The 16,380-nt window shown below is 41.0% G+C and overlaps 1 protein-coding gene across 1 annotated transcript in view; it reads right to left on the reverse strand.

Moving 5' to 3' along the window:
* malrd1 (MAM and LDL receptor class A domain containing 1) overlaps nt 1–16,380 on the reverse strand; it is a 67,781-nt gene that overhangs the window by 19,587 nt on the left and 31,814 nt on the right. The window contains exons 18-20 of the mRNA XM_008291337.1: nt 14,887–15,143; nt 8,155–8,432; nt 6,214–6,371 (exon numbers count right to left, since the gene is read on the reverse strand). Coding sequence (XP_008289559.1) covers nt 6,214–6,371; nt 8,155–8,432; nt 14,887–15,143 — 693 coding nt within the window. The remainder of the gene's footprint in view (nt 1–6,213; nt 6,372–8,154; nt 8,433–14,886; nt 15,144–16,380) is intronic.

Raw genomic sequence — 16,380 nt, forward strand, 5'->3', positions numbered from 1 at the left:
ATGCCATCAACACAGGTTCTTCAGCGTGAACTGGAGCTACGACTTTAACTATCAGTTTTAATATCTGAAGCTAACATTAGCATCAAGGGCTTGTTGCTTGGCAACAGTGTCCACCACAACCAATTTTTTACTTATAAACATCAAACTTGTTTGATATTAATCGAAGTGGACCAGATGAGTCTGTCAGCAGTTCTGAAGATTTCAAACTGGAACTCTATATGACTAAATAATCTGAGCCAAACATCGTGTCAGACAAAAGTCCAAGGCCTGATTTCTCCTCTGATTGTCGGGAGAAGTCACACAAAGGTGACATTCGTGATTCATCAGAAATGTTTTCAATCAGCAGTTTTCAGTTCTATTCAACACAAGTAGTCAGAGATGGGGTTTAAGTGTGTAGCTTGGCAATTGCTTGTCTGGATAACTTCCCCACCTAGAACAAATAGCCACCACAGCCTCTTTTTTTTTAAACTTTTGTATTGGAAGCATCTGGAACCGTGGCCCATTCAGTCAACAAGACGGACCTCCAACAGGGCCGAGATCCGCAGAAGCGTTAAGCAAAGAATAAGAATGAAGTACAATGCAAGCCTCACACATCAAGCTGACATCCATTGCTGGCAAGCGGAGGCAATATGGATTGAATCGGCCCAGTTACGACTTGCATCCAACTTACACAGATCTTTTTAGAAATATGCATGCACACACTCACACTCTTTCTAGTAGGTTCTCAGTTGAGGTGATTGAAGTGATCGTTAAAAGTCTATTTAAGCTGCAGGTCAATACAGGGAAGCCGTGCCTGGTTAAACCAAAGAGTGTTTAATAGTGGAAAGTATAGATTTACCTACCCATCCTGCTGAAGTTCATGAGTCTAATATTAAGACTGGTGGAGCTCTGCAATAATTTATAACAGCTTCCTCGTCCTCTGGTCTTTGTAAGGTGACAGAATTACTGCGGGTCTATAACGTCACATAATTAATTCAGGGTCGAGTGGAATCAATCGCGGCAGGGCGAAACTTTCGAGACGTTGCAGAAGAACAAGTCCGCTCTCACAAAATAAGACATCGCACTTGAAGCTGCTAAATGTGACCAGAGGCTTGACTGCAGTGAAAGGAGACCTGGTCTAATGTACTCAAAACCAGAGGACAAGCAATGTCACATTCTACACTGCAGTTTGAAAGCCTATTAAAATGCACCCTTGGGTGAGGCATGCACAGGCTGTCTCCTCTGCTTTATACCAACGGAGCCCTGGCTTGAAATAATCTTGTTACTGTGAGAGTTGAGCACAGATTAATAGGCAGCGTTACAGCAGGACTTATCCAGATTTATGTCATGGAGTAAAGGCTCAATCTATAAAAGCAGCCTTAGAGCGACTGACGAGTGTATGATACCAGTACACGTAGCTCACACTTGATGTCTGGGTGGCCTATCAGTCCAGGCATTTATTCGATCAATTTGAAGCTTCATTTCCGGAGCTCCCATTCAAAGGCAGCGTAGCCACAAATTCAGTTTGCTCAAAGTGAAGACTAGATATACATTTGCATAATTTCATTTTTATTATCCCCCCGCTGGAAGTCAAAAGGCCAAAAAACCAACATGGAAACAAAGCTGCAATCACAACAAAATGCCTGTTTTATTGTAATTCTGAAACCCCCATTGTCTTAACCATATTCTGAATGTTCCACTAAGCTGAAATCCAATTTGTGTTTCATGGCTTTTTCATTTTACAGAACCGCTGGCAGCTGTGTTTCTGTCGTCTCACCTTCAATTCGGAGCGCATCCACTTCTTTCTCCTCAGTCTCTGCTAAGTTAAAAGATGTTCCAGTACTGAGGGGATATTAGCAAATTGTTTTCGTGACATGAATATGTTTCATATCAAGAACATGTTCAAATCATTAGACTTGTCATGCTATATTTTACTTGGGTAGAAGATCTGCTCTTTGGCTTACTAGTGGATGTTTGACTCACAATGACGGCAGGCCGCATTTGAAGCCACAACACCATACATAAGGGTATAAATGAGCAAATAGCAGGCTGTGTAGTAACTCCTCTCTGTCATCATAAGATGATTCAAAATGCATCTGTCAGTGAGGCAAACAAACAGCCTGCTTTCACGAAATATTAAACATACATGATGTCTGAGAGGGTAAGCAGCGTATTCGCTGCATGAAAAGGAAAGAGGAAGAATACAGTTCTCTAAGATGAAATGTTAATGCTGTTGAGAAATGAAAGAATATAGAAGCACACAATGTGTTTCCACGCTCTTCTTCTATATCACTTGTGTGTTGCTGAGAACACTCTCTTCTCTGTGCAGTAAATCCTAATGCTAGCAGCTGGTTAGGTTAACCTTTCATTTTCAGACTTTCAACACTTAAAATGAAGCCCTTTTCAGACATTGGATACCTGACATTTGTGGAATCATTTATAATCAAGTTATGGCAGTCATTCACGCAGGTCACGTCTACGTTGTTCTTCACTGCTTCATTCAATGACAAAGAGAGCCACCAGTTACTTTGGTTGTTTCACTGCATACATGTACGCAACTATTTCTTTGGCGACGCTCAGAATGATGCTGCAGATATCAGTAAACACAAAGATTCCTACAAACAGGTGGAAGCAACAAATTACATGTCAGCTCTTGTTAATGTGTCAGTGTTTTGTCAAACCTGGACATTTATCATTGTTGAGTTTCAATAAATCTAACCTGAAGACTATCTTCAGTGCAGTAAAGTGAATGAGAAAGGCTCCAAACTTTGTCTTTTGTACACTTTATAATGTTTTTGGATCAGTATTAAGCTGACATTGCTTCACACAATTCAAAGTATGTCGCTTGTGCGTGCCAATCTGTTAACGTGGAGTTCAGAGTTGTGTGATACAGAACTGTTGCCATTGTGACGTTACAACAGGTATGTTCAAGTTACAGCACACTATGTTTAGTCACAAAAAAGAACATTTAACCTAACGCATATTGAGAGCTAATGTAAAAAAGCCTCTTGGTGCTCTTTCAGAGATGAAGCCGACACATTCAGATACTGATTCATAGAAAAGGGTACAAGGAGGTTTTGCTACTTTCAAACACCCAAAGCTGTTTTGAATCTTTTCTCTGAGCTGAGCTAACCACCTGCTTGCTGTAGTTTCACTTTTAACAGACGAGAAGCGTTTTGAACCTTTCGTCTAATTCTTCTCTTTCATCACCAGACCCTCCTCATACCTTGCTGTTTTACCTCAATCGGTATGTCTGACTCAAACAAAAGTTATGCAAGTATAATGCTATCCCTGTCCCAAAACCTAGAATTGAGTTTTGATTAGCTCATCTCATTTTGTGAATCCTTAAAAATAAAGTACACTTTGTGCTGTTGTCCTTTTAATACATTTATGTTATGAATAAACATAATTTCTGTGAAACAAACTTATTCTAGATTTTAGACTTTGTACGCACATGCAGTACCACACAAGCATGCAGACTTGTTACATGCGGCGGCTTGGCAGCTTGATAATTAGCAGCCTTACAGTACTTCGGTCACTCTGAGCCACTGTTTAATTCCTCACTTTACATTTCCAGTCCACTCTGCTGTTGAGGACAGACACTAAATCAGTAAAATGAATAATGACTCTCAGGAGCAGTTCACAACCCTGTAGATATAAATAGACAGGTCTGCTGAGCCCTTTGTGAACTTCACAGGGGGAAACACTTGCCAGGTAAACATAGTCCCATCCCTCCCACTCTGTGTCTCCAGTGTCATTATCACAACTCCCTTTGTTCTTCAATCAACCTTTAAAGACGGCTCACGTCGTACTTACTCTGTGATACTTGCGGAGTGCGTGCGTGTGTGTGCTTCTGCTCTCGTTTGTGCAAATGTGTGTCCGAGTTTGTATTTATGTAGCTGCTTGGACTCAAGGCAACATCGAGGCTATAAAAATGCTATAATGCTGTAAATGATAGCACAAAGCAATAATCTGTAAGTGCTAATGTCTTTGAACTTTCTAGGTCATACGTGCACTTAACATCATTTATGTGGCATGGGAAGCTATAGCAACATTAAACAGGGTGGGTTCTCTCTCTCTCTCACACACACACACACACACACTTCGCTCGATGTCTAAAATCATAGAAGACGACCTCTGAACTCAGCACCTCTTATGTCTGTGCATAAATGATCCCTCTGCTTCATTTCCATGCCGAGAGCTGACCTTTCTCTTAAAAGGCCGAGTTTTACATTTCCCATCCATATGTGAAAGAGGACATGTAAAGTAGCCCGCACGCATTCATCATCTCCTGCCGCTCAGGGAGTCACATAATCAATCAAACAGTCAGCGGGCTTGATGGAAAAACTGAAGAAATCCCCCATCATTGGTATTTCTAAGATCAGCGGCATCCTGTCTACATCAAGATTTAAAGTGGAATCAACAGCATTTGTTCACTAAATGATTGAAAACCGGCACTCGTAAATTAAACATCTACTGTATGTCCACAGGTGCTATGATGAGTGTATGAGAAACACAAGAAGAAACACTGACAAGCACCACAAGGTTCTCCCTTTTGACACCAAAACAGCCCTGACCTGTCTGAGCACGAACACAGGATCTCTGGAGGTGTCCTGGGGTGTCTGATTGGAAGCAGATCCTTTGGTTATTACGGGTCACAAGGTGGAGTCTCCATTGATCAGAACTGTTGTGGTGCTCAATCAGATTGGGGTCTAGGGAGTTTGGAGGTCTGGTCAAGGCTTTATGCTCTTTGTCGTGTTCCTTGAGGGATTTCTGAGCATATTTTTTGGTGTAGCAGGGCAAATACTCCTGCTGGGCAAAGCTGTTGCCATCTGGTAATGCCTTGATGTGGGGGGAGTGTGCTTGTCTGCTACAGCGCTCAGGTGTGTAGTACATGCCAAAGGACCCAAGGTTTCCCAGCAATACATTGCATTGAAACAAGATGATTGATAAACTATTTACTTTACCTGTTTTAATGTTGTGGCTCATTAGTATATGTTAAGTTTGTGTACTTTTAAATGATTCTGCTGATAATATTCAATATTTTTGGCTTAACTGCATTACATTTGACTTCAGCACAAGCCAACAGGTTCCTATTAATGACATAAATCTTTAAAAAATGATACAAACATGTAAACTTTTATCACTGAAATGGCAAAATAATTTCCTCAAACAGCCTGGCACTGCAGGTTTTTTAGTAAACACTGCCTAAACATGACTAAATGTGCATATATTTAGCCACAATGTTGGCATGCGAGCAAATATTCTCAACTGCAGGGGTTCAATCAAAACAAACTACTGTGTTGTGTTCATAACGAAAGCACATGTCGACCAATTGAACAGTGTGACTCAGTGACTGTGGCACAGAGGACTAACTTGTATAATGCTTTAGCTGCATGGGCAATGCTTGTTAGTGGGAGCAGCATGAAATAGCATTGGTGTAATGATATGTAAATTTTGCAAGGTAGGGTTCTACTTCTTGCTGCTTGGATTTAAAAGAAGAAAAAAAAAAAACACTTAAAATCTACATGATTGCTTGCTGACCTGTTTTGCAACCTGCATAAAACAGTTTCTGCAGCACACGCAAGGACGCAATAATAATCCTGCACGCGACGCGCATACCGGAATGTGTTTTTAACGACACATTCCTACGTGGAGAAATGAATCTGCTCCTATACGACGCCTACACCTTAACCTTGAGTGAAACCTAGAGGAAGTTAAAAGAAGTAGAGAGCGCACAGACCACAGGATGGAGCCGAATTTAAATGGCGGAAAGCTACAAGCAGAAACCTTAATCCCTGAAAGTCAACCACGCATACACAAACTAGACGACTCAACGGCTAACAAGCAAGAAGAAGCCTCCAGAGCTGCCAAGGATGGAGTGCGTCCAGATGGTGGGGTTGGGTTGCTCTGGGCCGAGGGCTGACTCTGACCCCCATCATTCTCACCCACCTCCCCCCTATAGATCAAACACTGGAAGAAAGACAGCGTCACCTCTCTCTTTACCAAATTACTGAGACCCTGAGACAGCAGTGCCCTTATGATGTGATTACTCTCCCCATTAGCATAATTTAATATAATCAGACTCTACTTCTGACTGAGAGTAACCATGGTAACCACACTTGACAGACGGCAGTGGATCTTTTCTGAACTCTAATGGACTGGAATGGTCTCTTATCACGAGTGTGTGCAAGCAGAGTTCTAAATCTGAACACACTCCTGCAGAAGGTTTACCTTGATCAGCAGTCGGATGGTTCCCGAGGCCTTATGGGAAAGGTAGTACCAGAAGGAGAGCTTGCAGATGGCACTAGACTCTTTCCAAACAGAGCTCCTAATATGAGTTTTATCGCCTTTCAGTCCCACCGGTGTAGCTCCCAGATAGACAAAATGACCTAAAGGGAGAGAAAAGAGGAGAAGAAATGAAGGAGGAGGGCAGCGAGCGGAGAGGAATTGATAAGTATCTCTGTACCGGCAGCCACTGACAAATCACAGCAAGGTCACGGGAATTGTATTTGGGGGAATGAGGGCCAGGAGCCATGAAGTAATCTCTGACACAATGCTTAATGTCTCACTGGCTTTTGACACAGGGGACCACTCAAAGTTTCTCAGTTAAATCAAACTCACAAAGAAGGGGGGAAAAAAAGCTGAGAAACAAATAGAAAACAAAGGGAGGACTGCTGTGTCCTTCTGCAAATACATGCAATTATACTCTGAAGCTCTTACAGGCATTAAATATGTAACATAGCAGCTTCATCGATCTGTTAAAGTGACGACATTCTGTCATTCAGACAAAGGTCAGTTTTGCAATAATGTTCCTCCATCTATTAGCCCAGTTTATTTATGATTTCACTGATCACTGAAAATTCTGTCCATGTGTGATAACAGTCTAACTTTGCCAGCAGTTAAAATTGTGTGAAACAGCTGTGATGGAGTTCAGGACTCATATGGAGGACACATGAGTTAACTGCAACTTATGAACTGTCTCAGCATAATGAAGCTTCCAGCGCTGTTCCACCTGCATAATTATGCTCTCTCGCTATGGATCTTGCGGCTGTTTGACGCCACAGTTATTTATTGAAATTGAATGAGAAAACTGTTTTGTAAAACGGTGTCTTTTGTCCCTCTGTAATGTTTTCAGACCTATATTGCCTTCCCCAAATCACACACTGAAACTCTGTTGATATTATTTATGGTCTACACTTTTCAGCAATATTCATTCTGACTGAATCTTTACTTTCAGTCCATCTTCCTGGATTTGAATTGGCTTTAGAAGAAATGATGCAGCTTTCCCACAGATGCAGCCGCATTGAAATAAGTTCATGAAACAGGCTGGCTCTGTACAGTAGAGTACAATGTATTTGTCTCCACAGTTAGCACTGACCACAAGACATGGTCTTTTTTTTTTATGATAACAACTCTGTGTTTGCAAGGAAGTAATGAAAAAAGCAGCCCCAGCAAGCCATTCTTCTTCTTCTTCTTCTTCTTCTTGTAGGTAATAGACTCCTTGTGTCCTGCTGTGGCATCTTGCACAGCATGACATCAGATCAGCTGTAATCATTATTGTGTGACTTCTTCATTAAAACACTGTTTGTCTGATTGCTCTTCTATTGTTTCTCTTATTAAAATAGCTACTCAACTAGTGTTTGCTGCTGTAATAACCCACAGTAACCAGAAAGGATCACCAAATAAACCAGGACTAAAGTCTTTAGGGTTCATTTTAAAATGCTTAAATGGAAAACCTTCTTAAGAGCTCTTTGTGTGCAAATGTGCATATGTGTTTATTTATTCATGCGTATGGCTTCTTACCATGCGCATTGTATAATGGAATTCCAGCCCTGCATCAATCACCTGAATTCACATCTGCTGTACTTTCACAGACTGAGAAGTAGATTATTGATTTTGTCTTTAAGGTGGGTAAAACATGAATTAAACATGGAGGAGAGCTACCACAGCAGTTTGGCTTTAACAGGTGAACTTTTTTTTTTTTTAAACTAGCGCAGTTTCATTCTCTGATTACACAAAACACAGACGTGAAGTTGCGCCTGTTCAATTATACAATGCTAATCCAAAGAGGGCTAAAGCAGTAAGGGACCAAACTTTTTAAATCAGAAACTGGGAAATGAACAATTCTATAATTTATAAATGAGTCCACCAGGAAACCAAATAAACACGTACCGTTCTCGTCCATCAGCGTGTGATCATATGGAGGTCGTATGCTTTGGACAGATCCAGTACCCAGCGTCCAATCAAAATTATCAGCCAGGGAGCTCTTCCAGCCACAGCGACCGTTCTCAAAGGAGCAGGAAGTCCCACAATCCTTTTCATCGGTGCCATCGCCACAATCATCTGTAAAGTCACAGCTCTGCCCTGGAGCGTAACACCGGCCGTTTTCACAAAGCAGGAAGCCTGAAGGACAGGACCCTGGAAACAAAATGCAATTTATCATACATTTTCTTATACGTACAATATTAGATTAGCCGTGAAGGTCAATGTAGCTTAATGTAGTTCTGGGGTCTAATGACAAGCATGCTAACATGTGTTGACAGTGTCTTATTTAAAAGAGAAAGACCTTGGAGTCAGAGGTCAAGACTGTGGGGAGGGACACAAACGACATCGTACAGTTAAGGAATAGCTTGGGGAAATACACTTATTTACTTTCTTGTCAGGAGTTAAATTAGAAGATTGGCTGCTCCCATGTCTGTCGATCAATTTTTGTAAAGTAAATTATCAAAGAAATTCAACTTCAGTTTGGATCATTTAAGGCATTACAGCTGTGTCCATGCTTCTAGTAGCGGTTGTGCTGTTTTAATAAGAGACTTTATATGGCAGTAAAAATGGGAGTAAAGCAAAAAGAATGCCCAGAAACTGCTTTATATTAGGAGGGTTAAGTGAGAGAGACCTTGAGGACAGAGGTCAACATGAGAGGAGGAAAACAAGACATAAAAGACAGACTATACAGATAAAGAATAGTTTGACATTTTTGGAATACGTGTCAATCTCATGTCTGTACCATAGATTGTATAGTGTGTGAATGGAATACGAAACTACAGCCAGAAGCCAGTTAGCTTAGCATACATCTACAGACTATTTCCGCTTTACATCTCCATCGTTTAACCCATATAAAAGCAAAAACGTGTACGAACAAGATACCAGGAAGTTATTTCTCCAAGTAATCTACAACCTAAAACTGCAACTTGGCATTTCTTTTGTACATATTAAACAAAACTGATGTAATATGTAAATTCTTCAGGTTTAGGGATGGTGGTTTGTAGACTTTTAACACAGCTCATCAAGGTTTTAAGCTTTTTCCCAGTAAAAAAAAACTAATATGTGTATTTCGCGAGTTTTCCCAGCAAAACAGCTAATATGTACTTCACCAGCTTAAACAGCACCACAAGAGTTGAGTGTTAACTTCACAGCATAAGAAGTCAACTCAAGAGTAGGGGGACCATCTGCATGCAGCATCAGGGTCTCTTTAAGAGGCTTAGCAAGACAAAGGAGCATGGAGCTGTAAGCCCAAATCACTGTATCATTGGGTGGCGGTGCCGGAGGGGGGAAGAATCTGCTTCTTTTGGAGCCAGGCATTCCAGTGGGGTGAGTGCTTGGCTTAGGGGAGTGTTAGAAAGGGATATGAGGCGTGATGAAGAGGGGTGGTCCCTGTAATTAAAGGAGAGAAAGGGGTATAAGTCTTTCCTAATCCTTTGTTCCTCTTCAGATGCACAGGACCAGAAGCAATGTGCCCCAACAAAGGCACATAGGAAGCCAGGAAGCCACAGCCACTGACAGTGAAGTCAGGCTGCCTGTACACGGATTCATTATAAAGGAAATGCACAGTTTTGAAGCTAATAACATACCGCATCTCCCACAACAGTCTCTGTTTACCTGCCACTAATTTGTCCTCATTAATTCCAGTACACGTCTTGTAACATGGATACCTCTGGGGCTTACATTGTTGTAAGCAATGTGATCTTCTCACCAGGGACCCACAGTCCTCACATAGGGTATGTAAGCCAGACACCCTGGGTCACATACTGCCCCCTGGTGCAAAAATGGTGCTTGAGATAAACATTGAAAAACAAAAAACACAAAGTCTGAATCTGAAATCTTAATCTGACAGATGCAATGAAGTTATCCTGTGGTGCCAATGAAACATGCCTGGTATGTTGTTTAATCATTCCAGTACTTTACAAACACCACCTAGAATGTCTTAGAGTAGAACATCACCTGTAACTACGATCCCACTATGGAATATATAACATCATGAGTTTTGTTAAGACAGAAATTATGGCAGAACTGATAATTAGACTGCATTATTTCACATTGGTGTTCCTAATAATGTGACCACGAACTGTAGGTGGTTTTAAACATTAACATTCCTTATAGGTTTCTTCATACTTGATGTGATATTTCTAGAATGAATTACACGAAAAAAAATATCAAAAATAAGACCGTTTTGTTCTCATGCGCTGCACTACCAATGGATTTAAAAACTTATTTTGCTGGTGAAGCTTAACTTAACGACCTCCATGATTCTCTTGCAGCAGATGCAATAAACGTTTTCAGCTGTTTAATTAGGTCGAGATTTCTGCTGCCCATTTTCAAAAGCGTGGTAGGGCAGTGACTCAAGCAGAGAATGAGAAGACATTAAATTTGGTGAGTACTTAACTCTGATTTGCTTGCATTCTAAATCTACTGTTAAGCATTTGCCGAATTTTCTCTTATTGCTCTATGCCGTTGACATTCACACACACACCCACACACACACACACACGTACATATGCATACCTGCACATGTGCTATGATACATAAAAATCTCTGAACTGTGACTGTATGATGATAGTACCATTACGACATTAACGGTTTCTACACCTTTTGTTTTACAGTTTCATGCTAATGTTGAGATAAATGCTCAGCCACAGACATTAAACATGTGTGCGATGAGGTCAAATGCTGTCTGTCTTTCTGCTCTGTCACGTATATGGTGGTAATATACAGACTGGAGCTGTGAAAGAAAAAGCCCATGAGGAGGAGCTGCGGTATGTAATTACAGTTCCTGCTGTCTCTGCTCTCATCAGTATCACTGTACGTCCTCTGCAGCTTGCAGCTGCTAAGACACACAGGGAGCAGGTTTCTCCTTCATCCACAACTCTTCCCCCTCATGGCTCCTTAATGGCAGGATGAACTTCCCTTCACTGTCGGGGCAGTGCTGCTACTCCTTGACTTAACCTTCAAGAACGCTTCACATCCCTCCATCCTCTAGAATCACTTTGCCTCCCTTTTGAGCCTGCGTTCTTTGCTCCGCCTTTACTTGTTCAGAAAATGATCCTGTCGTGTTTTGAAAAAGAAGAAAAACACATTTTCTGCCCTTTTCAGCCCCACTATAGTTTTTTTGTCTAGTATTTCTTAAACTACAAATTCTGTACTGAAATACTTCCACAAGCTTCTGTCAACTCCCATGTTTGAGCACTGAAGCTGATCTATTAGTTACGCACAATAATATAAATGTGTACATGTATACACCAGTCAGCCATAATATTAAGACCACCAACAGGTGAAGTCGAAAACACTGATCAAGTTCAAATGCAATGTTCTGCAGGAAGAGCTTGGGGAAAACAACCACAACTCCAAGGTCACTAAACTCCCCAGATCCCAATCTGATCGAGCATCCACAGAACGTGCCGGAAAAAGCCAAAGGATCTGCTGCCAATGTCCCAGCCAGATACCACAGGAGAGCTCCAATGTTCATACCTGAACACGTCAGAGCCGCCATTTTTGTAGCACAAGGTGGAAATACACAACATTCAGCAGGTGGTTTTAATGTTGTACTGTGTATATAAGCGTATTAATGTTGTTGCTTTAGGTGTGTGTACAAGCAAAATTCAAAAAACCTAAAATGCACCAAAAGTAAGTGCACGTGTTTTAGCATTATGTCTCAAGGGGAAACTTCATTCAAATCACAAGAGGAACTACATTTTCTCACTTTGCTCACACAGTGTCTAGTCATTCAGTTGTGAAATTCATTTGTACAGGTTCTTAAAATGTCAGCATTTGCAGAAAACTTTTGTGAATCGACAGCTTGTTTCAGCAGCCACTGATGCTGTTACCATCCTCAAGACAGGAATTAGGTTTCCCAGTCTTAAGGAATATAACATCAGTAAAGGCATCAAGCAGAGCAGCAGGCTAAGATAATAAACTATTATTCAGACCCTCGATGGAATTAAAAGCATTAACATGGACGCCTCATTAGCCACAGATCTGCATTACTGAGACCATTCTGCTTCCACACTAGTGACTGTACACTCCTGCACTGCTGGAATCTAACTATTCACTGTAAGCAATAATACAGACGAATGTAAAGAGGCTGTGATGCAGTGAGAGAAGTAAGAGAAAGAGACAACTGTAAGGAAAATCCTGCACATCACACTACAGCCGAAGAGAAGCCTTTTCCAGGTCAAACTGACAGGGAGCTTTAAAGTTTTATCCCTTTCTGTGCACAGACGATCCAGAAATTCTCTCCTCTCCCCAATATCCAATACAAGAGCAAGGCAATACATTTAATAGGCCAATTATAGCCACCGTGACAATGGCAATAAATCAGCTCTTGTTGTTTTCTCTCGCCTTTTCAAGGGTTCCCTCATAAAAAATGTAAGGGATGCAGAGGAACTTCTAATAGCTGAATAGTTCCCAAGTCTGAGACACAGACAACCATGGGTTCACTTTAGTCAATGCTTAGACACCATGTCAAGGGAGTGTTTCTCTTCAGCAGTTCACTGAAAATTGTCCTCATTTTTGCTTCATGTCAGAAGAAAACGTCTTCTTTAATGTCATTTCTTGCGTATATAAACGTAACTCCAGTTTAAACAGGATGTTACTGATCAGCTGCTCATATTTGGGAATGATGGAACATAATTCAGCGCTTCATGTAAATGTATTTTTTTTAATAAAGACTAGTATGTCATGGAAAACTAAAGATTCACAAAGGCTTAAAAACCCAAATATGCAACACTCTGTTGTGTTACTACATGTTCACTGGAAACCTCAATTTTCAGGCGGTCCGACACACGTTCTGTGGTATGTCTCTAGCTCAGCTTTAGTTTTTCAATTTCATTATAAATATCACATCAATTTCCTAAATCGCTCATTTTCACCTTCCAAATGAAGGCGATGTTGAAATATCCCAGCAGCCATTAATTCTCTGATCACCCATATAAGCAAACTATCATAGTGAAAGTCATCACAACTGCAATAATCTACATCATAGTGGTGTAATATCCTTTCTAAATCTGGAAAACAATTTAATTTGGCACTTGAGGCTCTGCAGCTACATTCTCCTCGCACTGACAATCATTTTTCACCACTGTGATAAAACGCTCATATAAGGAAACAGTCCTCAAGGGAAACCGTCGTACAGCTATTTACTGAAAGTAGGAAAGGGACTACAGTCCTGGCACTCTCCCTGCCACAGCGGAATTAAAAAGCCATTATTAAATGGCCAGGGCTTTCAGGAGCAATAAGAAAAACCAATATGTTCCAGCTACACCCTGGCCTTCATCTGGGCATCAAGGCTTTTGCAGAAATATCCTGGCAATTCATTACAGGCTCAGTTCAAGCAAGAAGGTTTTTACTGTAATTCCTGTTTGCCAAGGACCCTGCCTTGTTGAATCTTTGTCTTACTGTGAAATTTAGCTCTTGAGTTTATATTGTGCTGACGCTGTTTAAGGTTACTACTGTTATATATTAACAGTACACACCTCCAGTGTCTCCCTGGATTTTACAGGTCCACATTAACAGTGGACTTTTATTTCCACAGTTGACATTTTGACTTGTGGAATTAATGACGGCTCACATCCCTTCCATTCATGCAGTCTCAGTAAGTCATGACAGTGAACCAGCATGCACAAGAGCAGGACCTCCTCCGACACGTCAAAACGTCTGCTGTGAAAGAGGTCCGTGCTTTATGACCCACACCAAGTTCTCTGCAAAGACACGGAAGCACGTCTGCCGGAGGGGAAGCAAATAAAAGAAAACCTGGGAGACCCGTTCAGAAGGGGAATCTCCTCTTCTTGGATTTAGTAAGGGGATATAAGGCAATTACAAAACAGAGTAAGTCTACAGTCGGCTCTGTCTTGACTTTATTTAAACATCAGGGGTAAGAAGGTCCAGTGTTAACCACATTCACCATCATAGTTTAACATGTATTTGCTGATAAGCTCTAAACACAAAGAGCAACTGAGCTGAGGCTGATGAGAATTTAAGCATATCATCATCAGTAGTGGAGAAAATCAACATTTTTGCGAGATGATGGTGATTAAAAAAAAGTTAGAGGATCACCAAAGTTAGTACAATTCATCCTGAGAGGCACATAAATGAGTGAATTCAACTCTGTCTCAATCTATCATGTAGATTTTAATGTATTTTAGTGAACAAGGGACATCTTTGTTCCAGTTGGAAGTGGTTCTACAGGAAAAGTCAGGGGAAAACCAAAGATATTATGATTAATCCCCTATGGCTCACAGATATTTATACTAAATTTAAGTCATACAACAGTTGTTCAGAAGTTTCAGTGAAAACCAAACCAACTGACCCACAGAGAGCCACTGCAATCACGAGCCAGGACTTTAGCATGGCTAAAAATAAGGATACCTTAAGAAAAACTATTCAGAAAGTTAATAAAGCTATTAAACAATCTCATTTATATATAACATAGCTCATGTACTTTTGTAAGCCCTCCAGAATAATTCCATATAGATAAATTCCAAAGAAAAAGTTGAAAGATGATAAATAGAGATCAATCGTAGGAAGTAAAGTAACATGGAAACAAACTGCAAACACCTAAAAGAGCTCGGCATAAATTAAACAAAAGCAAACTTTGTACCTGGAGGAGGTGGAGGAGTGTTGTCCGGTAGCTCATCAGAGGAGGCGAGAAGACACCCTGGAGAGAAAGTGATGTCATCCAGGCAGATGTCACCCTTTGGACTTCGGCCCACCTTGCCCTCGAACACGATCTGGAAGTCTCCGGTGCTGCTCAGCGGGATCTCTCTCATCTGCCAGTAGTTGCCCTGATCTCCCGTCAGGTTCAGCAGGAGATCAAGACGTCCTTCGGTTTTGCTGAACACGCTAAGGGTCCCGATGCCATCTCCAGACATGTGGAAGTAGAAACGCATCTGATCAAAGGAGGAAAATGTAGAAAGTGTTAAAAACCCTTACATAGTGAGAGATTTCATTCTTCTCATTAATATCACGACAGTTTCCAAATCTTGCATAATATAATTATCTTACTATTAACTCAGCCACGTATTACAATTAAAATGCTGGAAAATTACCAGGCATAAATAATTACTAACTCCTACCCTGACTGTAATACAGATGTGGTTGAAAAGGTAATTTAATATTTACATTAGCATTTCTAAATAACGTGTTTTAGAATCACTGAGACGTATTGATTCTTGCTTGGCACACTGATGCCACTTTCTTTTCCATTTGTTTTTTTTTTCTGATTTCCTTTTCCCATATTGCCATTCATTATGATATATTACAGCAAGAAAGAAAACATATGGGCATACCAAGGTAATGCAAGGTAAGGTAAGTTTAAATCTGCTCAGGCAGTCACAAAATCGATGCAGTTTTCCTCTCAATCCTTGTCTTTAATAAAGCATGAAGAGAAATTGTGTTTCTCCATCACGTAGCACTGAGGTAGTGATATGTTTTATGGGCTTCCTTTCCAAACAGAGGTATGAGCTACAGCTGCAGAGTTACTCCCTCTCTCCCAGGAGAGAGAGAGAGCGCCCCGTCCTCTCCTTCTCACTTCCCCCCTGCACAGCCCTCCCTTCCGTTTAATTGGTGCCTTTTTTGCGGACTGTGTGATTGATTGGCAGGTCGGCAGTGGGATAAGACAGACACGACACTCGGAGCAAACTGGGCAGTCAATCAAGAAATCATTCCCGGCGGAGGATCGGGCTGACAGCTGGGAGGACACACACACACACACACGCACGCACGCATGCACAGACGCGCGCACACACACACACACACACACACACACACACTATCACCGAGTGAACAAGCACATACACTCAGTTTCTAATTGCCCGTTTAGTTGCATCACATTTCAGCTGTAGCTCAAAGTACAAGAAGGTTGTATAACTAAAATTCTTTGCTTAAAAAGAAAAATGCATGATAACAAATACATTTCCTTGCTGGTAGTTGAATAAGAAGCTTGATATCAGTCATGTCTGTACACTAAATGTGACACTAAAGTCAGCAGCTAGTTAGCTTAGCGTATAGACCAGAAACAAAAAGGGATAACAACTTGTTGGATGTCCTTTATTTAACCCTCTGAATCTCTACCAGTTTTGGTGCGTTTGTTTGCTCCTGTTACATTTTTACTCACTGTGGGCTAAA

Source organism: Stegastes partitus, unplaced genomic scaffold, assembly GCF_000690725.1.
Source record: "Stegastes partitus isolate 25-593 unplaced genomic scaffold, Stegastes_partitus-1.0.2 Scaffold736, whole genome shotgun sequence".
Taxonomy (NCBI): domain Eukaryota; kingdom Metazoa; phylum Chordata; class Actinopteri; family Pomacentridae; genus Stegastes; species Stegastes partitus.